The sequence below is a fragment of the Sphaerodactylus townsendi genome, linkage group LG07 (assembly GCF_021028975.2).
Source record: "Sphaerodactylus townsendi isolate TG3544 linkage group LG07, MPM_Stown_v2.3, whole genome shotgun sequence".
NCBI classification, from domain to species: Eukaryota; Metazoa; Chordata; class Lepidosauria; order Squamata; family Sphaerodactylidae; genus Sphaerodactylus; species Sphaerodactylus townsendi.
Genome location: NC_059431.1, coordinates 31,002,891 through 31,026,257, shown reverse-complemented (window position 1 = coordinate 31,026,257; position 23,367 = coordinate 31,002,891). Strand labels below are relative to the sequence as shown.

Genomic DNA, 23,367 nt, shown 5'->3' with positions numbered 1-23,367 from the left:
ATATTAATACAGACTGGAGAAGACTGGTAACTGTTGAAATTTGTGAAGGGCTACCTCATGGAAAAAGCAGTAAGAAATAACAAGTTCTGAATATCTGAAATTTGAACATCAGCTTCAAAAGGCGTGTATGTGTATGCGTATGTAAAGAGGGAATCTTGAAGAAAAACCAGAAGTTATGCCTTCGATGGAAGACCAAGTCACAAAGACAGCCCAGACGCCCTTCTTCCATCTATGCCAGACATGGTTGCTGGCTCCCTACCACTCTCAGGCCAATTTAGCCATGGAAATCCATGCAACAGTCACCTCTAGATTTGACTACTGTAATCTGTCCTACTTTGGCCAACCTTTGAGTTTGATCTGGACGCTGAACCTCGCACAGCATGCAGCTGCTAGGCTCCTAGTGGGAGCTTCTAGCCGGGACCATATAACTCCTGTCCTAAAAGACCTCCATTGGCTGCCTATCAAACACCGGGTCGTCTTCAAAGTCGTGGTGTTCACCTTTAAGGCCATTGATAGTCTTGGACCTATCAGCAGAGTTTAAAGTGGAGCTACTCTGGTAAGATGAGAAGGTCTAGTAGTCTTCTTGCACTCAATGCAGCCTCCTACCACACTGGAAAAGGATACTCTCCACGCAAGATGTTCTTTCCGTAGGAAGGTTTTACTTTTGCAGTTGCAAGGTTATACAAGTCTATTCTATACAAGACTATAAGTCTACTCAGAACTCTTCAGCAAGAACAAATTTGAACACATACAGAACTTAGACTCAACTCAGACTCACTGAACTTAGCATATACAATGCAATGTTTATTATACATCCAACAAGGACACTTTTCCCCGCCCAGCCAACAGCCTCTCATTGGTCTAGAGTCACAGTTGAACTCACCAATCATGTTAAAGGTCAACTGTTGTTACTTCTTGTCCCTCGACTGACTGTCTCCGGCCTTTGAGTTGGGCAAACCTCTGCTGACTAGAAAACGACCTTTTTGTGAACCTTTCTTTTTAATATCATGACAGAACCTGCATATCTGTGAGACCACCTCTTATTGCTTGCAAAGACCCCTCCGGTCTGTGGAGTAGAATTTGCTAGTGGTACTGGGCCCCAAGGATGTTCAGCTGGCATCGATATGGGGCAGAGCTTTTATGGCTCTGGCCTGATGGAATGCACTCCCCAATGACATCCAGGCCCTGCAGAGCTTATCTCAGTTCCACAGGGCCTGCAAGAAAGAGCTGTTCCACCAGGCCTTTTCTGTCAAGCCAGATGGGCATCCCTCTTCTAAAAATAATCCTCTGGCCTTTGGCTGGGTGCAACACACATTCTTTTGAAAAAAAATTGCCATCTTGTTTAAACTAGTTTTAATATTTATATATTTTTGTACTGTTTTTAAACTATTGTATTATGTTTTAATTATTTTGTAGACCGCCTTGAGCCCTTCAGGGGATTGGAGGGATAAAAATTGAACAAATAAATAAATATCCTCTCCCATTTTTAGCACTCCAACTAAAAGCTGACAAGATAGGAGGTGCCCCTCTATTGAACCCATGGTTCAAACCCACTTCCGAAGCTCACGCTAGAGATGTACCAGCACAGAAAAGAAGCATCCTGATAAGACTATGAAGAAAACAAAAGGGGCAAGCTTATGAAAAACATTATTAAACAAGCACAGCATAAAATAGGGACAAGGTTTCTGTGCTGTATTACATAGCACAGTGTCCATTATTTATAGCATAATGAAAAATTGGACATAAATATATTAATAAATAAAAATTTTAAATGTCCATAGTCCATTTTGAACCCTGCCCCACAAGTGCGGACATTATTGGCAGCCCTCTGTATGGCTCTGAGGCTGTCCTGGCTACCTTTTCAAACTCTACAAATGTATCTCTGCAAGAGAAGGCCTGTTCTATTTTCACCAGTATGGAGGGAAACAGTACATGGCTATCCCACGCTGCCTCTCCCAGCTTTAAAGAGCAACAGAAATGTATTGCAGAATGCTTCCACACAGGCAGAATCAACTAGCTGTTGTGGGTTTTCCAGGCTGGGCGGCCATCTCGCTGTGAGAAGCCAAGAGTGGGCCAAAATAGACACCTCACCTACAGAAAATGGAACTAGACCCCAGTCACACAGCTTGGGGAACCCACAACAGTCAAGGGGAGAAGGTTTGGTTAATGTCTCAAAGACTGTGGCCAGAATCCTAGGACTCTCATCTCGTGGTCCGGGGGTGGGGGGATGGGGGGTTAGGATAGTTCCAGTAGCCCAAGCATCTTCTTATTTACTCCAAGAAAAACCACAGCAAAAACAGTTGTGCATGGAGGGAGGGAGAGACGGGGAAGGAAGGAAGGAAGGAAGGAAGGAAGGAAGGAAGGAAGGAAGGAAGGAAGGAAGGAAGGAAGGAAGGAAGGAAGGAAGGAAGGAAGGAAGGAAGGAAGGAAGGAAGGAAGGAAGGAAGGAAGGGGGAGACAGGGAAAAGCCTTGGTGTTCCTGCACCTCTGCTTGTCCCAGAAACTTTTCACCTACTCACACTTTGTATTTGTCCTATATCTAAATACAGTTTTAGCTAGATTTGATCATACCAATTCTGTGGTGCTTCCCCTCCCAATATCCCATTAAAGCTGTTATCTTGATGCACTTATTTCAGCTTTATTTCTTTGAGTACACATTTGCAGAGAGCATGTTAATGATATGAAAGTGCCATTTCAATAGCTCTGTGAAATATTAATCTAATTTGTTTTGCTGCCCTGGTAGATATGCTGGCAACTGGTTTGGAAGATTGCAACTTAATGTCATCTTCCGGGGGTGGAGGGCATTGCATCTTTAGTTCCAGAATATTTATTGTACCCATTTCAGGAATATCTGTTCCTCTTTTAATAGTTTTTAATATCAAGGAATTCATCATTTCTTCTATTACATTGGGTGATTTAAGTTTAACTAAATTTGCTCATCAGGCACTACCCAATAGTACAATTCCTACTTTTACCCATAAATTAAAGTAACTGATTATAAAATTTGTCCAAGACCATTTTCTGATTGAATTTCTTAGTCAAATGAAAAGCCAGAATTATAAAACCTGCCCAAGACCATTTTCTGATTGAATTCCTGAGTCAAATGAAAACCAATTGTAGTTGATACAAAATGTATTTAGTCTCTTACCTCAAATGTAGGTGGATCCTTCCTCTTCTTTCTAATCCAAGCTGCAAATGATATTATAGTATTTTAGATAGAGCGCAACCACATAATTATGATCATCATGTTTCTATAGGACACCAGTTAGATCAAGGAATGGATGCCGTAAATAGGCTCAGGAAAGACTTGCAGGCAGGCAGGCAGGCAGGCGGGAAGGAAGGAAGGAAGGAAGGAAGGAAGGAAGGAAGGAAGGAAGGAAGGAAGGAAGGAAGGAAGGAAGGAAGGAAGGAAGGAAAACCATGCTTTTGAGGTAGCAAAACTAGTGTTTTCAAAATGCCCTACCAACAAAAGCTTCCACAACAGGCAGTGAGCACCTACTGACACCTTGTAACTGGCTCTTCCTGTCTCCCTGGTCAATTTTACATGGATTTTACAGTATATCCATTCTGCTCATAATAGCATAGGTGCCTGGTACAGAAAACCAGTTCATGTCTTCAGGGGAAGGCTCCTTGTACCAGGGCAATGCACCACTATTATTTTTTTTTCCCAAAAAAGTTTTTTTCCCCTGATCTTAATACAATTAAATGATAAAACATATTAAAACTCTAAATGTATATCTAAAAGGATCTACTGGCAGAAGAAAATCGGGAACACAAAAAAGGTATGGGAACATAAAGGGGATGGGATAAGAGCATAAATCAACACTACCTCATGACCCTGCCAAAGAGGCATACAATTGTAGCCCTGCCCCCATCCTTTGGAGCAGACACAAATTACACCTGGGTGAGCTCACAAAGCTCTGTCATCTGTTATCATCTTGACAAATGATTAGTATGATTTTACCACTTCAAGTGCAAGTGTGTCGTGAGATGATCGTGTCTATGGCTTAATCTCTGACTTTCAAGAAAGTATTCAGAGAACTATGTGTGTGGGTGAGTGGGAGGTTTGCATGCATCCGTGGAGCTTGTACTGTCAGAATAAAAAGCAAAACCTCTCTGAGGCTCCTCTGACTGGCAGCAAAAGAGATTCTGTTGCCACATAAATATGTTCTGTTCCCTGATTTTTCCCTGGTCCTTCACATCTCTAGCCAAAATAGATCTGAGCCCTATTTGTGCAAATGCACTCGTCGCACAAGACCCTGGTGGGATTTGCCCTTTGGGGGGCACTTGCCCTGGCAAAAGGGTGAATCTGTTGGTGGGCAGTCACTGCAACCTTCCCCAGCAGTGGGCCACAGCGCAGGACACCATACCAGTGTCCCTGTGGTCCAGGGGAGGAGCTGGGGGAGGAGTTGACGTTAGTCAGGTTCCTCTCACCCACTGGCCCTGCTACACTGGCAGACAAGGCTTTAGACCACAGGTGTCAAACTCACGGCCCTCCAGATGTTATGGACTACAGTTCCCATCATCCCCCTGCCAGCATCATGCTGGCAGGGGATGATGGGAACTGTAGTCCATAACATCTGGAGGGCCGCGAGTTTGACACCTATGCTTTAGACTTACATCAAAAGGTGGTGTAAGTCTATTAAGGCCAATAGAAGCTTCCCTGGTGGTGGGGAGGATTTTTGGCATTTTTAAGCCTCCCAACGTCGCCGAGAAGCCTCCTTGAGGGTGGCAGGCTGCAGCACCACAGCTAGGCACCCGGCCCATTGGATGGAGGTGCCCACCACCTACATACTGTGGGATGCAGCCAATCCCCATAGTGGAGAGGTTTCCAAGTTCAAGAGGCTGAAAAGCCTTTTTTGCCTTCTCTGGGATTTGGCATGTAATTGTTATGTACAGTGGAACCTCGGTTTTTGTTGGTAATCCGTTCAGCAGGAGGAGGCAAAAACTGAAACCGACGAAAACCGAGGCACCATAGGGCCACCTACCTTGCAGTCCTGGGTCGCCCTCTACTGACGCAGTTTTGAATGACAGCAGGCAACGGAAATCAATGAAAACTGAGGTGATCGACGAAAAAGGAATCCACTTTTTCGCCCAGGCAATCGACTAACGAACTAAAAGCGAGGGTGATGAAAACCGAGGTTCCACTGTAACTGTTTCTCTTATGCCAGATTATAGTTATTACTAATGATGTAGCAACAGTGATAACTATGATCACTGTGAGACCAGCCAAGAAGTACTAGTGACAAATGTTGTGAGAAGGAATACATGGGGTCTCTCTCATCTAGGCAAGTATTCTTGTCAACTATCATACTACCACAAGCAGTTTTCCCACCATCTGCTGTTGCCCTTCCTGACTTCATTTATCTTCTTCTTAAACTGAACAGAACACAAAACGATAGGTGTGGTATGGCATGTGTAGCATGTTAGCACCATAACATTAGATTATAAAAACCGAACAGTGATGCATAACTAAAATGGCTTTGCAAACAAAATTTAAGAATAAATGTGAGGAATTATTCATTATTGGTCTCTCACACATACATAAACATGTAGCTTTGAGCTACCATAAACGATAATAAGCATAATATCACTTTGACTTTCCTAGTCCTTGTAGAGTTGGCTCTTTATGACTAGAATTTGTAGTATTATTTATTTTCCATTAGCAGATGCCTCAGCTGAGTGGGAAAAAGATGTTTACAAGAATAGGAGGTTTAATTCTAGCGCCCTCACAAATGTCTCTGCCTCAAAATTTGTTCAAAAAACACAAGCCATGTGAATCTATAAAATCCTTCAATTCCCTCTCAACAATGTCTTAGCATTCATTCCACCGTATGATTATATGAGCACTCACTTCCAGTATGTACTGTGATCATGGCAATGAAACCAATAAGATTAATTTTTTAAAACAGGCTGTTGAAGCAGAAGCAGTCAAAATCTTACTAATCGTTAGTAAAAAAATATTCTTTGTCCTTTGGACTTGAAAATGCATTCACTGCAGCTCGCTTAGTGAAAAATCTTTACACTGCTTTTACACTGCAGTAATGCATAAACACTTTCATGCAACCTGAGCCAAAATAGTTTCAGTTTGGGCACAGTACAAAGGCAAAGAAAATCTATGTATACATGGATGGAATCCAATTTTGCAAGTTTCTTTTCAAAGCTTGTGAGAAATCTACGACTGCCTGCAATTCAAAATGTCTAATTACATAGCCGTCATTAATTATAGAAATAATGTATGGTACTATCTGCAGCCTGTGCTCTTGATAGCGCTACATTTGTCTGAGTAGAATTTAGCAAGATAAACTGGACATTTCATACCTTGAGACCCTGGCATTCTTTCATCAGCACTTATTTGCATTCTCATTAGTATGCATGAGATTTTCATTGAACTTTAAGACTCCTACTGGCACATAACGCATTGTAATGAGCGTAAAAGTGAGCATGCAAATTAAAACTCACATTAATCACTAAATGTTACCCATTAAAAGAAAAAGGGTCTAGAACAGGCAGGCAGTAAAATGCAGCACGAAGCCTGAAACCTCCTAAATCTCCACAGACACTGAAAAATGACGGATACCTTTTCATGGGGACCAATGACATGTGCGGAGGAGGTGAATGACATATTCTATCATGAGGTACAGTTGACAGCCATTTTGAATTAAAATGGTAGAAAGGTTATCGGTTGTCTGCATCCATAAGATAATGCCCCTGGCAAAGCAAATTGCTTTCTTTCCTGAAAGTGAACCCTAGCAGAGTGAGTGAAGATGTTACCTCTGCATGGTATTGATACTCAACGGTGAACTCTTTCATGTAACCCTCTAAGCATCTCTCAACCAATCGCACTGTGGCGTTGAGACTGGACAATGAGAAATGTTGAAACCACTCCTCTGCATTGCAAGCCAGTGTCATAGCCCCGTCGGGCTTAGCTATGCCGAGGGACCCAGGGAACTACTCAGATGAGAAATCAGTTTTGGCACAGTACAAGAATCTGTTTTGACACTGGCATCACTCCCTTTCCGCAGCCAGCAGCAGGCACCTGAGGAGGATGAGACAGCCAATGCAGGACCAGACTCAGAGTCACAGCCAGGCCCAAGCACAGAAGCCCCTCAGCTTCTCTGCAAACTACCAGATGCAGGGAACCGGACACTGGAGTGCTCTCCTCCCTTCTTCTCCTGAGCCCCATGAACTGTACAAGAGGTCAGTGGTGTATCTGCCCAGGGACGGGGGGTACCCTTTGTCCCTGGACACCTCTAATCTGGTCACATGGGGGTGCAAAATCAGCCCCCAACGTGATCAAGAAGACGGCAAGGCAGCAGGAAGTCCTGCAGCTTCGTAGTCTTTGGGCACCCTCGGCCCCGCCCATATCATCCGGGAGGGCAGAAGGAACTGCTGGCTGACAGCTGGGAGCTGGGAGAGGGGGGCAAGGCCTAAGGGCGGGGATCAGGGGGTGGGAGTCCCCTGAGCTCCACCCACAGGTGCAGTGGGGGGCGCCTGGAGAATGGCTGTCTCCAGGCGCCATTTCCCCCCATACGTCTCTGCAAGAGGTGGCTGTGCATTGACTTGCCTGAGAGGAGACACAGCTCAGTGTCAGCCAGGCCTCAGCGATGATGGAGAATGCTTGCAAGAAAACATCTAATGCATGAGCCAGGTGCACAGCATCTTCAGCATCCATGTGAGCATCTGACTTAAAGGAGGCCAAGGGAAGAGCTGCCGTATGGTAGCAACAGCTCTCCTACGTGCCAGGACCTTGTGCTATGGCACCCGCTTGCTGTCTCCCGACCTGACTTTGGCTGGTGTGCTTGACAGTCAGAAGAAGAGACCTTGGGGAAGTCAAATAAAACAAAAATCCAGTGGCCCCTTAAAGACCAATAGAACTGAAGGGTTTTGTGAATCATATTACTCTTCTTCAAGTATGTAAAGAGAAAATCATTTTGGGAATCTTTATAGGGGCAATTACAAAAGGGGAAGTTGAAGCACAGAGAAGTCACACAACTGGAAAAGTCAAACATTTTTAGCTTCAACTACCCTCACAGGTAGGTTGGGAGCATTAGAAAGAAAAAAAGGTAGCTTGTTACATGACCTAGATCTCCCAACAGAGCACGGGGAGAAACCACAATTAAATAACTCCAAGGGTCTCATCAGGCAACATATTCTGAAAGCAAATTAAATATATGTTTATATGTATATCAACTAGCACTAATCCCTTACTCCTGATCATCCCACATGCAAAATTTCTGTCCCAAAACAGATGCTCTTGGTCATATGAACTGTTATGATGGAAGTTAAGGGGAGGAGACAGTATTTAATAATATTTTACACACAGCTTTAATAGCCAGAACCACTATGCCAAATTTTATCAAAAAGGATATGGGGGAAAAACTTGGGAATACAGTAGGAATTGCTGTTAAGTCACCCTGATGGTACGGTGAGCCAATGCAATGTGTACCAGCTGTAGCGTAAGCCCATAAGCCATTTACAAGGCCAGCATCCGCCCTGCAACAGTCGTACATCCTAAGCAGATAAAGGGAGATTGACTCTCAGAAGCTTATAGTCGGAAAATCTTGTTGGTTGCTAAGGTGCTACTGGACTCGTGTCTAGCCATTCTACAGCGGACCAAAATGGCTACCCTTTGAAACTATCCTAAGCAAAGTTACATTCTTCTAAGCCCACTGACTTCAACGGAGTAAGGTGTAACTCTTCTTAGGATGAAATGCTGGATCTCCACTCTTGCTCATGTTGTACAGAACTAGAACAAGATGAAATCCCACAGGATCAAAACAGATGAGAAGATTAGGAACAGTCACAGATCACCAAAAACCTGGGACTGCTGCAAGAGCTTTTAATGTAAGTAGGTAAAATGCTCTGAACATCAAGAACTGCTACATAGATGGTAACAAAGCCCTTTTGTCCTTTGTTACACAGATGCCCTTAGGGGTTTTTTGGTTTGTTTTTAAAGTAGATTATGGCCTTCATTTCCCCCATCATCACTTTTATTGGACTAAACATTTAGCAGTACAAATGCTAACTAAAAAAGGGTGGGGGGGAATCCTGTTAATGTCGTTCTCAGCACTGAAGCACCCACATTTTTCACTGCTCTATCTGTCATAAACAAGAACAAACTGCACACCTCCTCTACCCAAATAATGGGTGGCGAAACAAAGGAGTCTGAACATTTTCTTCCCTTCCCTGAAAGGAACTGTGCTTAAAGAGAGAAAGTTGCTATTGACTATTCATAATGCTCTTTATTTCCCTGCTCTTCACAAACCCTTCCAATTCAATGCCGTGATAATCACAAAGGGGAAAAAAATGTTATGGTAATTATAAGCATGAGCAAGTGTTGTGTTAAAAATGCAAATGCAGCTAATAAAAGGGAGCTACTGCACATGGTTTAGTTTTTGTGATGGAGAGCCAAATAAACTGCCTAGATCTGCAAATGCATCCGCCCTCTTTGAGAAATCATAGAAAAAAAGTTTTAAGAACAGATAAACTGCCTTGTTTTTCTAATCAGATGAAGAAGAAGAAGAAGAAGAAGAAGAGGAGGAGGAGGAGGAGGAGGAGTTTGGATTTATATCCCCCCTTTCTCTCCTGTAGGAGGCTCAAAAGGGCTTACAATCTCCTTGCCCTTCCCCCCTCACAACAAACACCCTGTGAGGTGGGTGGGGCTGAGAGAGATTGAAAAGCTGTGACTAGCCCAAGGTCACCCAGCTGGCGTGTGTGGGAGTGTACAGGCTAATCTGAATTCCTCAGATAAGCCTCCACAACTCAAGCGGCAGAGCTGGGAATCAAACCCGGTTCCTCCAGATCAGAGTGCACCTGCTCTTTGCCACTGCTCTTAGCCACTACGCCACTGCTGCTCCCAGATCCATGACTGGTCCACTACCAACATTGGTCATTATTGTCTCCTCTAACTGGTAGAAGCACTTCATTATCTCAGGTAATATCTGAGATCCATCGACTGAAGACCTTAGAGACCAAATGCAAGATCTTCATCTGCTCCACACAGCCCCTCCCTTCCATTGGTACCGTTGCTTTCATGGTCACAATTTATCAACATTAACCCCCAAAATTCTCAAAGGTGATCAAGAAAGTAATGAATTTTGTTTAAAATTCTTACCTTGTAAAATGAAATGATGTACTTGAATAATTTACTTTTATTCATTTATTTAACACATTTATTAACTGTCTTTTTACCTTTCAGAAGTCAAGGCGGTTTACAATGTAAATAAAATGATCATTAAAAAAGACCACCATTTAGTATCTCATTTATTTAGCACCGCCATTAAATAAAAACCAAATTAAGAAAATGCAGTCTTAAAATAAGCCTGCTTTCCTCCATAAAAGTCAATACTTCAAAAATTCAAAAGCAGATAACTTAGGTTGGAAAACAATCTTGATGGCAAACATTGGAAGTTTTAGGTTGCTGCAAGAAACTTTTGGGTGTTGGCCAGATGAAAGGAATAGCAACGCAAGCAAGCTTTTAAGAAAGTTAACATCTAGATAAGTCAGAAAAATTGATCTTAAAGGAGGACAAACTTCTACCATCTGAAGACATCTGATGGCAGGCTAGACCTTTATTTCCTGCTGTATCTATTCAACATTACATTTGGTAAAAGTATAAATCAGTGTATTTCATGTTTCCCCAGAGAACCAAGATTGTATTACCTTCCCATTCTGTTGGCATATCCCCCGCTTCATACTCATGTTCCTTTATATCTAATGGTTCCATAAATCTTCTTTCCTGAACGATATGTCCTATTTTAAAGGAAAGACAGATGAGTAAAAATGATTCCAATACACAGAGGTTAGCAATACACAGAAGTTCATGTTCTTCAGTGATGCTATGTAGAAAACCTTTGACTACATTAAAGTCTTAGTAATAAACAACTCTGCAGTCCTTTCCATCACTATACAGAAAGCAAAACTATATACAGTGGTGGCACATCCCTTCATTTAAATCTGGGTCACAGTAAGAAAAGCATTTACCCTTAACAGGATCTGTGTATAAGATTTTGTGCCTCTGGTAGAATAGAACTGGGGGACACCATCTTCTTTGCTGGGCCATTACAGAAAATATCCACATTCTAGTTTTATCACCATAATGTTTATTCTTCTTTAAATTATTTATATGCCTACCTTTCTCTCAGGCATCCTGGGATATAGAACTGAAAACATTGTAACATTATGATCACTGATTCAAAATAAAATTTAACTTTTTCTGTGATCTAATCAAACCAATGTTTTTAAATTTCCATGTCAAAAACAACAGTTTAGATTTAAAAAACACACAAAAAAAATCTGCAGTGGTACACGAAAGGGATCTCTATCAATACTCCCCCGTGTCCCCCATATGAAAAACCAAGATATTAACTGTGAGCGCACAGGACATGTAGATGCTATATACTTATCAGTATGAATGAGGCCCATTTTTAATTGAATTCAAATATTGTAAGTATGAAAATCACCATCACCAATCTGATCAATTTTACTTTTTTGAAATTCATCATCTTGCCAACAGTAATTTTTTGCTTGCCCATCAGGTGTGATACCCCTCTGAAGATGCCAGCCACAGATGCAGGCGAAACGTTAGGAACAAGATCCACCAGACCACGGCCACGCAGCCCGAAAAACCCACCACCACAACCAGTTTAACTCCATTATCAATTATACACTCCAAGTTGTTAAAACAGTAAACTAAATTGAGATTTGATAGGAAAAGTAGTTTTGCTGTTGTGGGTTTCCAGGCTGTGTGGCAGTGGTCTGGCAGTTTTTGCGCTGGTAAGTTTCTCGCTGCGGCATACATCTGAAGATGTCAGCCATAGTTGTGGGCGAAATGTTAGGAGCAAAAACTAATAGACCACAGCCACACAGCCTGGAAAACCCACAACAACCAGTTGATTCCGGCCATGAAAACCTTTGACAGCACAAAATTTCTGAGCATACTGCCCCAACTATTTTTACACGCTGCTACAAAATATCCTAAAATTTTACCTCTGTAGCCATGACGTCAGCCAGTTTAATCACATGAGTTTTCCCAATCAAGAAGCACTTTTCCTTGTGGTTGGATTCCGTTAAATGTTCCACACAATCAACTCTACCTCTACAGTTGTGATATTCAAACACCGTAAAGGAATGTATGATAGAAACACAGGAAAGTAATTTCTGAACAGTTTAGTAAACATGCGAATAAGCCTCAGTTTTTCACCAGGACAACACAGTGTTGAGGATCATCAATCTGGAGCTTCTTGGCCAGGGGTCTGCAACCTGTGGTTCTCCAGATGTTCATGGACTACAATTCCCATCAGCCCCTACCAGCATGGCCAATTTGAATCACACACCCCCTCCTGAGCTTGATTCTCAAGGAATGTACTCTTAAGTGGCAACTCCTCTCCAGATCTAAATGGATGGGATGCAGAGGTGGGATCCAACCAGTTCTCACCACTTCTCTAGAAGTGGTTACTAATTTTTTCTGAGTGCTGAGAAGGGGTTACTAAAGCAACCTCCCTGCCCAATAGGGACTGGAGGTGCGTGTGTGCAGCGGCGCCACTGTTTGAATCCCACCACCATCAGAATCTGTTATTAAAATTTTTGGATCCCACCACTGATGGGATGGGGTGAATGTCTTATAAAAGGAGCAGTGTCCCTGAGGGACTCTGGATTTTTTATCACTAATGCAGATCAGAATCCCCAGAATTTTGCTCAAGCACAGAGGTGTACAGTTCTGGCACTTCAGATGTACATGGAATACAATTCCCATCAGCCCCAATTGGCCATGCCAGCAGGGGCTGATAGGAATTGTAGTCCATAAACATCTGGACAACCGCAGGTTGAAGACCCCTGTTCTAGGCAGAAAAGCAACCGAGATACTTTTCACTAACTCTGCTTGATGGAAGTATCGGTAGGACCATGAATCTACATTCAACCACCAGAATACCTACACTTCATGCAAGACTGCCACCCATGAAAGCTGCTCAGAATCCACAGCCAATGTGGACAATGTATATATGAAGTAAAGTAATAAAATGTTTTTAAACTACCGTATATACTCATGTATAAGTCGAATTTTTCAGCGCATTTTTAATGCTGAAAAAGCTCCCCTCGACTTATATGCGGGTCATTAAAATTTTGTGTGTTTTTTACTTCTGATGCGGCCACACCGGGGGTGCAGTTTTAGTGCTAGACAATTCCATCGGCCTGTCAGCATGGCCTATTGGCCCATGCTGCTGGTAGGAAACTGATGGGAAACCAGTCTGGAGAGTCAGAAGGTTCCCTGCACTCGGCTAGATGCACCAAAATTTCAGGGTACCCTCAGAAGACTCTCCTGATGATACCAGCCAAGTTTGGTAAAGTTTGGTTCAGGGGGTCCAAAGTTATGGACCCCCAAAGGAGGTGCCCCCATTCCCCATTGTTTTCAATGGGATCTATTAGTAGATGGGGCTACCCTTTTGAGGGTCCATAACTTTGGACCCTCTGAACCAAACATCACCAAACCTGGCTGGTCTCATCAGGAGAGTCTCTTTATGATACCAGCCAGGTTTGGTGAAGTTTGGGTCAGGGGATCCAAAGTTATTGACCCCCAAAGGGGCTGCCCCATCCCCCATTGTTTACAATGGAAGCTAACAGTAGATTTTTCATTTCTGATAATATCCCTCTTAAAATCTAAATTGGGTTACATTTGGACATACAGATGATGATGAGAAATCCAGTTTTGAAGGATTTAAACTCTTGTGTTTTTGCTTGGTTGCTGATTGAGCTAAGGTTTTTGTACTTTTAAAGTTATTGTTGAGACCATATTGTTCTTGTTGACCCTCTTTTCCACTTACAGAGCCAGTTTACTGTTTTTCTTTGAAATAAATATTCAAAAACATTTAACCTACTGATGTCTCAATTGATGCTGCATTTCCCACCCTCGACTTATATGCGAGTCAATAAGTTTTCCCAGTTTTTTGTGGTAAAATTAGGTGCCTCGACTTATATGCGGGTCGACTTATATACGGTATATGCATTCCTACTAAGCTAAGTGTTCTCTCTCCTGTTAATTCAATATTTGCATAGACCACAAAGCAAAGAATTCTAGCTGGCTTGCCTGAGAAATGGAGAATATCAAACCTATCCTTTGCATCCTTCAGAGGCTCTAAACTTCTTGTCTGGGCAGCTGTTTGTTGGCTGTGATAAAGTTGAACTGTGAGAGTTGAACAGGTGACAAAGACTGGTATTTTGAGGCAAGGATCTATAGGTGAAATCTGAATTTTACTGGGATTCGATGCTGTATTTAGCTGGATGCTCTAAATCTGTTTTTAGGAAGGATTTCTGAATCTTAGTGAACTGCCATGTTTCAAAGGCGGGGTAGAACAGAAACTTCAATGGTCTTACGGAAGTCCTGAGAGTATAGCTTAATGAGTGTGTTTTTCTTATGATGCACAAATATAGATGCAACTCCCTTAACAATGAAATGAAACTGTTATAGCCCTAAAATGTTTGACTTTCCAGCAGTCTTGAGATATGTATGTTTGGGGAAACCTGAATATTAAGGGAGTTTTATTCTCCCAAGGATAATAACGACAATATTATGGCCGTAAACCTTGACATCTAATAAAGCATTTAACTTTTTTCACTTTCTCTCTATGGAAAAACAACATTACCATACCACATTTAATATTTGAACCCAAGAATAAATCTGTTCAATTAGTGAATTAAATTTAATAGTTTCACTAGTCACTAGTCAACGCAGTTCTTTTTTTTAGTTTATAGCTGTTAGGTGTTCTGAGAAGCAAAACAATTCCAGAGTGGAAGGAAGATAGGGGGGGGGGTGTCCCCACAACCTAATGAAGATGACCTACATTTGTGTGAGTATAACATTTATCTTCCAACACAGGAGGTTATTGCAAAAATAAGATTACCTGTATGATAAATCCTCTGTAATTACCTGCAAGTGCCTTATTTTTCAGGGCAAAGAATGTTTCTGATTTGTGGTTGCATTTCACATACTCTGCAGATGACTAAACATATATTTAGATATCAACTTTAGACATTTTTAGTTCAAATCAATTAAGACTGTGGGGGGGGAAACCATTCCCTTCTGGCTGCCTATATTTTTCGTTTAATCTTGGTCAGTATAAGACCTTATTACAAGTAATTTGTCATTATAAGTCTGAAGAAAAATGCTAGCCTCACAATTTTTGTCATTTCTCCCCCCCTCACTTCCCTTCAGGCTGTAACTGTTGATGGGCTTTATGGAAATATAAATTCAATCAGCAGCTGCAAATTTCATGAGACGTCCATCTTCATGCTGAATTTGTAACTGAGTGTCAAAACAATCTGCAGATTCCTCCCTGATGAACCACACATTGAATTGTAAATTTCTGCAATTTTCTCGTGTTTGAATTTTAGGTGCACAAAAATAGGACCAGTGCACATATCACATTTATCAGCCTGGGACGGGTTATTTCTCTTCACAGTATTCAAAGAGTTAAATTAAAGAAAAAAACCAATGAAAATGACTTAAAAAACAAATATTATAGTACCTTGCAGTTTGCTCAGCATTTGAAGGAAGTAATAAAGCTCTTCTGTTATTTTTAAAAGCTTTCCCAATAAGATATGCACTGGATCTATTGCTGTCATTTTTCATTCAACAGCATCTTGCAATGATTAAAATCCAGAAATTAGCTCTGGTTAAAAAAAATTACAATACATTGGGTCAAAATAGTCTAAGAAAAGGTTCATTTCTGAAGAAAAAAAAGAGCCCCTGCCTCTTTCTCTTTGATATAAATCTTATTTTTAATTAAGTGTTGGTGGGAGAGAGAATATGAAAATATAAAATTAATTTAAATAGCTAAAGAAGTGACTGTTAGCTCATAGTTCTAACTGTTCATTGTTCTCTTGGGTGCTTCTAGAAGATTGTGGTTCTCTATTCAAGTTGCTCTTTCTTAAAATAGCTTAAAGAAAATGTGCAGCAGACAAGGTATATTATGTCAAGGAAAATATATGGTTTTAGAGCAGAATGTCTCTCTCGAAGGATATTAAATCCAAGATATGCAAAGTGTTGTTTTCCCTTTTTGCTTGTTATTACCATTCCTGCAGCAGCTGTGCATGAGTTTAAATAGCTTTTCGGCACTGATATCACCAACTGGAAATGGCTCCCTGTAAAGTTCTTCCCTGATGCAACCCAGAAGGCAATTGCCCAAATTGCACAACACGCCAAGCATGTCGCTGTCTGCTTCTTTAGGCACAGAACTGCAGGGTTCACTGTCAGGAATGTGTGGATACAGCCTGCATAAGAGCCAGAACCTCCTTACATACTTAAAGCCACCTCTAGTCCTGAGGGGCAGCAGGTTCAAGTGCTGCTACCATCCCAAAAATCAAGGCAGCAGCATATACACCATCCAAGTGGAAGCATCCACTCATGTAAACCCCTACGCCAGTGCCTCCATTCTAATTTCCAAGGAAACTGTGGAGGAAGAATAGCAGGAAGCAAAACAATCTGTGCAGCCTAGTCTTATCTCACAGAAAAAAAATATTTAGTATATTTTAATCCTGCCATTTCCTTAAGCCACCCAGGGCAGTGATTCAGTCTCCTTTTCAGCTGTTTTTTTTCACAACAGCCTATACCTATATTAGTATGGAATGGTTTAGGAAGGCACTTTTATACATTGAATTCAATTCAGTCTTTAATGGCATACACACTTTTATAAAAGGAACACAAAAGTAGACTATACCACCATTTATGGTAGATATTGGCTGTTTGCATGTATTATCCTGCTCTTACTGCACTGTTTTTACCTTTGTAATACCATTTTCTGCATTGCTTTACATATCATGTCGAATACTTCTGGCTTTGTTTCCTATTTTTGTGATCCTAGTCCCACTGAATCGTTTATAGGACTTCCCATTCCATTGACTACTTTGACTTACTCTATTTAATCTATCTTGAGTTTCTGACTCCAATGAAATGGAGATATAGAGCTGAGTGTCATCCACATATTGGTGACACCCCACTTCAAATTTCCTAATGACCTCTCCCAGCAGCTTCATATAGATGCTAAACAGTATCATTGCTCTGGGGAACCCCACAGGGGAGCTCCCAGGACTGCAAGCACCTGTCTCTCAATGCTATCTTCTGGAACTGACCCCAGAGAACCACTGTAGTACAGTACCCTGTAATCCATTCCTTGGAGTCAGTCCAGCAAGATGCCATGGTCTATGGTGTTGAAAACCACTGAGACATCCGGGAGAATCAATGGGGTGGCATTATCCCATCTCTCTCCCAGTACAGGTCGCCTGTCAGGGCAACCAAGACTGTTTCTATGCCATGACCACATCTGAAAACAGATTGACATGGATCCAGAAAATCAGTTTTCTCCAAGTATGCCTGGAAATTGAGTGGCCACTACAGCCTCCAATACCTTGTACAAAAATGGGATGTTGGCCACTGGGTGATGGTTGTTCAGTTCTGTAGCCCCTTTGAGTCTCCTTGCAGGAGAGAAAGGGGGGATATAAATCCAACTACTACTACTACTACTACTTGTCCAACTTGTCCACATCTTCAGACCTCAAAAAACTGAAATTGATCCAACAAAACTGGACCAGGTGGTACTCCAGACACCTCCACAGGATGCTCAGTGTTTTGATCTCACTAGCTATCTGATGCACTAATCACCCTCCCTATGTCATTGAGGCAGGGTTCTGCATAAAAGATATAGTGCTGCAGACCAGGTCCCCCAGGTCAGATAGCACTCAATCAGGTACTAGAGAAGAGCAGGGGATCAGTATGAGGTGCACTATTAATGATGCAACTGGACTAAAGCTGAAAGGATGTCCAGTTGTTGATGTGAGTGGATGCAAAAGGAAAGTTCAATGCTATTTGACACACAGGAGGATGGAATATGAAATGTATGAACCAAGGTAAGCTGGAAATCAGAAAATGAAAAATGGAACATTTAAATAGTGTAATCCTGGGAGTGAGTGAACTAAAATGAACTGGATTTTCAATCAGAAAATTACAAAAGTGTTTTACTCAGGAAATGACAAACACAGAAGAGGCAGGGTTACCCTTAGTAGTGAAGTGAGATGTATCACAAGCAATCAGGGCCTATAATGCAAAGTCTGACCAATCAATATCTATCAGAATTCATGGAAAGCCTATCAACATAACCATAATTCAGCTTTACACTCCAACTACAGATGCTGAAGAAGAAACTGAAAGTTTTTATGAAAGATTCAAAGACGACAGGTATCCAGCGGCTAGCACAGACGTTCATTTTTCCTGAAAGCAAATCAATATTGACATTTTTACCACACAAACTTCCACACCTTCCTGACCCAGAGACATGGCTTTTTTAACTCTTGAAAACACCCTGGAAATCTTGTAGGTGTTTAAGGTCCTACTGGATTCAAAATCTTGTCTTCTGCTGCAGACTAAGATGGCTTCTCACCTGCAACTTTTCTAACTTAGATATTTGAATCCCTTTATGGAAGCTACTCCAGGTCTACATGACTTGTATCTTTTCAAGATTAATTACTCTCCTTTCAAAGGTAGTATCTGCGGGACTCTATAAAGGCAAAGGCACTTGGCTTGGCCTTCATACAGCATCTGGGTAAAAATTAAGGGGGAGAGAAAAAACAACACTGATTTCATTGTGGGGGTCTATTACAGACCCCTCAGCCAGAGTGAAGAGTTGGATGATGCCTTCCTGGAGCAAATGACCCAACTTTCACAAAGAACAGAAAAAGTAGTAATGCAGTGGTTCTCAACCTGGGAGTCGTGACCCCTTTGGGGGTCGAATGACCCTTTCACAGAGGTCGCCTAAGACCATTGGAAAACGGTCTTTTTATATTTTATATATACCAATTTTATGGTTGGGAGTTACCACAACATGAGGAACTGTATTAAAGGGTTGTGGCATTAGGAAGGTTGAGAACCACTGTAGTAATTGGAGATTTCAATTATCCAGATGTTTGCTGGGAGTCAAAACTACCAGGTCCAACAATTTCCTCACTTGTCTTGCAGACAATTTCATGGTCCAGAAGGTGGATGAGACAACAAGAGGATTGGCTATTTCAGATCTGCTCCTAACCAACAATGATAAACTGATCAATGAGGTGGAAGTGGTAGGGTCCTTAGGCGGGAGTGACCTTGATCTCCTGGACTTCGTTATACAATGCAAAGGGGATGCCACGTCTAGTTGGACACGCGTTCTAGACTTTAAGAAAGCTGATTTCAGTAAACTTAAGAAACTACTGGGTGTCATTCCCATGGTTAAGAATACTAAAATAGGAGTACAAGATGTTTGGGAGTTTCTTAAAAGTGAGATCTTGAAGGAACAGTTCCAATGAGTAGATAAAATGGGAGGTATCTAAAGAAACCAGGATGCATGTTTAAAGAACTTTCCAGTGAGCCAAAAAATAAAAGGGACATGTACAAGAAATGGAAAAGAGGGGAAATTACTAAAGAGGAATTCAAACAAATAGCCAAGACATGTAGGGAGAAAGTCAGAAAAGCTAAAGCTCACAATGAGCTCAGACTTGCGAGAGATGTTAAAACAATAAAAAAAGGTTTTTTTGGTTATGTCCATAGCAAAAGGAAGAAAAGGGATATGATAGGGTCACTGTGTGGAGAAGATGGTGAAATTCTAACAGGGGACAGAGAAAACCTCTACACCATCAGGTTCCATAATGAACCGTTTACCCTATAGTCCTGGCATCTCCATATCGCCCTGAGGACACACACATTAAACTTTCCCATGTTTCTATTTTGTCAACAAGCATTCTGTCATGAGCCAACTGCCAGTTACAGAGCTTGAAGACACCATGGATCAGGAGCTGGCACTTCAAGAGGAAATGCAAGGAACAGAGCCTCCAAGCCCTTCACTGCTAGCTGAGGCAGAGTCAGTGACAGAGTCAGATGCTGTGCAGCTGGGAGAGTCAACAGCAGCCCAGACGAGCTAAGTAACAAGCCAGCTACAGGGAGGCAAAAACAGACAGAAGCTAAGCAGTAAAAGGAGAAGCACCACTGTTTCAGCTCAATATGGCAGAAGGCTCTGTGAACTATAACTGTCAGCATCAGAGGAGATGCCATTTTGCAGGATTCTGGTCTTATTGGCAGGGGTGTCTTATATAAGCCTTGTCTTGGGCTTAGCTCTGTCTGGTTGCAACAAGTGTGATTCACTGGAAAGCTCCATGCACCTGATTCCCTGCTCAGCTCCTCTGAACTGCCTGCCCGCACTCCTGGACTGCTTTGACTTCTGTCTGTATGACCATGCCGGTACCTGCTGACCACCCTGACCCTGGAATGCTTGACAACATCTGTGCTTGCCTTGACTTTGGACTGCCTGACCACGCCATAGATGATGCCTGTCAATGGGGATACATTCAATTCTCCATTCTGCCAAGAAAAACATCTCTATGCTATTCAGAAACTTTAAGATATTGATTTGAATAACTCTTTCAAGCTGGGCTGTTTACAGAAAAAAGGTTGATGCAAAGACCAGACCACTTTCTGTTGCCCAATTTTTGCGAAGGCTGTATACAATTGGACTAGAGTGTCCTGCCACAGTTGCAAGCCATCCAATTAGAACTATGGCTTCAACTATTTTAAATTAAAAGTTCTGCCTCTGATCACATGGAATGAGTTCTATACCTCAGATTCTGGTTCTGGATATAATTCATAATGCTTACCTTTATGGCCCTAAATAGCTTGGGCCTAGGATACCAACTCCCGAACAATCCAACACCAAATTTTATTCTACTTCCAAGTCTTGCCTTCTATGCACTTACCTGCCATGATTTGTAGTCAGAGACAGGGCTTTGAAATGCCCTTCCCCTTGAGACTCCTCTGGAGACCCTCTTACACCCTTCTTTGCCACACCAAAATACTCCTTTTTAAGCAGAAAGATCCAGTGGTTTTTTAGCTGGCCTGCCATCAGCCTGAAGACTGTTTTATGAATATCACTATAAGTTGCTGAATGCTTTTTCATGTCAATTTTATGCTGTGCCTTGTTTAAATGATACTTTTATAGTGCTTTTTATGATTTTGATGTACTGATTTTACTTTGTGAACCACTTTATCTCCAGAAAGCCAAACACAAACAATTTTGAAACAAATCATTTTTGCCCCTTCAAGTCTTATATGCCCCACTCAGAGGAAAAACTGGACTATGTACAGTTTTATCATTTCCTTACAGACTTAATACCTCTCACATGCAATTAGGTGGGCATGCTGGAATAAAAATTTTAAAAATCAAGAACAACACACTAGCTGGTTCTGATTACAAAAACACAGAATGTCTGATCACTAGAAATGTCTGACCACCATGCCTGACCTTCAGAAAACATATCCCACACCTGGTTATTTGGCTCCATGGCAATACAACGAAGCCTACAAAGACAAATTTTGAACAATTAAGTATTCTGTCCTTGTCAAACAGAACTGATAGAATCAAGGCAGTCACAGAAGGGAAATTTTTCTACCTTTGAACAAAGAGTCTAACCAGCAGATTATACTATTTTTAGGCAAAAAAGAAAACATACAGACCATCAGCAGAATATTGGCCTGCTATGCATGCTCTGCTGGGCCACCAAGATGTTGCAGAAAAAGAGAAAAAATGTCATTTTAGACAGTTAAAAGATTCCTCTCCCCCTTCCCTGCTTAATCAAAATTGTACCAACAAGGTGGTAGAAGGAGGAGTGAAAAGATAGATTAAGCTGTCAATTTAAAATATGATAATGCTCTTCAGAGCTAAAACATTTCTCTGTGACAGCTGAGCAGATGGAATTTTTCAGTACTTTTTTCTTTTAAAAAAGCAGACCAGTACCTAAATGAAACTATTCCTAATTCTAAAGAAGCAAATGCATCATTTTAGCAATAAATGTTAACTTTTAAACTTAACACAGAAGTGATTAAAATGAACAATTACTGCACAAATCTAAAAGTGTTTCACAAACTGCTGATAAAGAATAAGCATACTGGGCACTGAGACAACAATGGATGCATTCCATTTATTATTTATTTAGCACATTTATACCCACTTGTCTTTCTTAACAATGGGAACCCAAAGCAGCTTATGTCAATCTCCTTGTCTCCTTTTTATCTTCACAACTACCCTGTGATGTAGGGCCGGCTGAGGGTATATGACAGGCCCAAAATCACCCAGAAAACTTCCATGACACATCTAGGATTCAAACCAAGTGCTCCTAAGTCCTAGTATGACTCTCTAACCACTACACTACACCACACCCCAGTTACAGCATTAACTGCCTCTCCAGGTAACTGTTCAACGTGGCTCAAACAGTTTACCAGAAAGGCAGTTCCAAAACAAATTATAAAATATTATTTCCTAGAAAAATGCCATTTAGAAGTCACAAAACCAATTAAAAAACCCTACAGCATTGTAAAGAATATCTTAATAGCACCTATATTTAACAGCTTAGGACTGGCCCTTGCACAGATAGGCAAATCTACATAAGGGACTGAGCCATGATTACAATTTAGGGCTTTGCTCACACAGAAAAACCATCAGATTTGTGGAAAGTTTTTTTTAAAGCTGATTTGAAAATAATTACTCCCAAACCCTATTAATAAAATGCCAGCAGTGAAGATAGGCTTTCTGGTGCAATAGCAAAGAGAGAGTCATGGTCAGTTGCGAGGGATGGTGGGGGTGGAAAGGTCAAATCGCAGCTGACTTATGACTCCCTGATGGGGCTTTCAAAGCAAGAGATGTTCAGAGGTGGTTTTGCCAGTGCCTGCTTTATGCCGTCAAGATATATTTCCATGAAAGCCAGAAAAGGTTTATAGTTCCTGTATGTCACAGCAAAATTTAGACTGATCAGAAAAAAACTGTGGCTATTGGGAGCTACAAAAACCTTTCTTGTGATAAAGACAGAAGAATGTCAAGAAATACCTTTGCAGGGAACCCAGGATCCTTTCATGGAAAGGCTGAATACGCTTTTTAAAAACCCCAATGGATAAGAACAAGTATCTTCCAGTTCAGCAGACTGTTTTCAACAATAGCTAGAAAGATGATTCCAAGAAATCGAAATGCAGAGACAGTATCGACTCTGTTTATTCCTCCAGCACCTGATATTTATAGATACTCTGCCATTAAGCTCTACTCCATCAGTAATTAACATTGCAATCCAGAACAGAGTTACTCCAGTGACTTCAATGAGCTTAGACTGGAGTAACTCTGTCCTGGATTGTACTGGAAGGTCCACAGTAGAGTGCATATAATATTTATAGATGTATTCTTTATATAGTATTCTGCTTGATTGAATGTGTTCATTTGTTGTATTTGCAGATTTTAGTTTCTGGTTGGCTCATTCTGAGATGTATTTTTGAAACCCACCCAACTCCTTTCAAGGAGAAAGGTGGCC

At 41.4% G+C, this 23,367-nt stretch overlaps 1 protein-coding gene across 1 annotated transcript in view; it reads right to left on the bottom strand.

The window, feature by feature from the left end:
* Positions 1-23,367, bottom strand: part of NDUFAF2 (NADH:ubiquinone oxidoreductase complex assembly factor 2) — a 52,618-nt gene that overhangs the window by 11,413 nt on the left and 17,838 nt on the right. Inside the window, 2 exon segments of the mRNA XM_048503685.1 lie at positions 3,149-3,189; positions 10,666-10,755. Of these exon segments, the coding sequence (XP_048359642.1) occupies positions 3,149-3,189; positions 10,666-10,755 (131 nt within the window).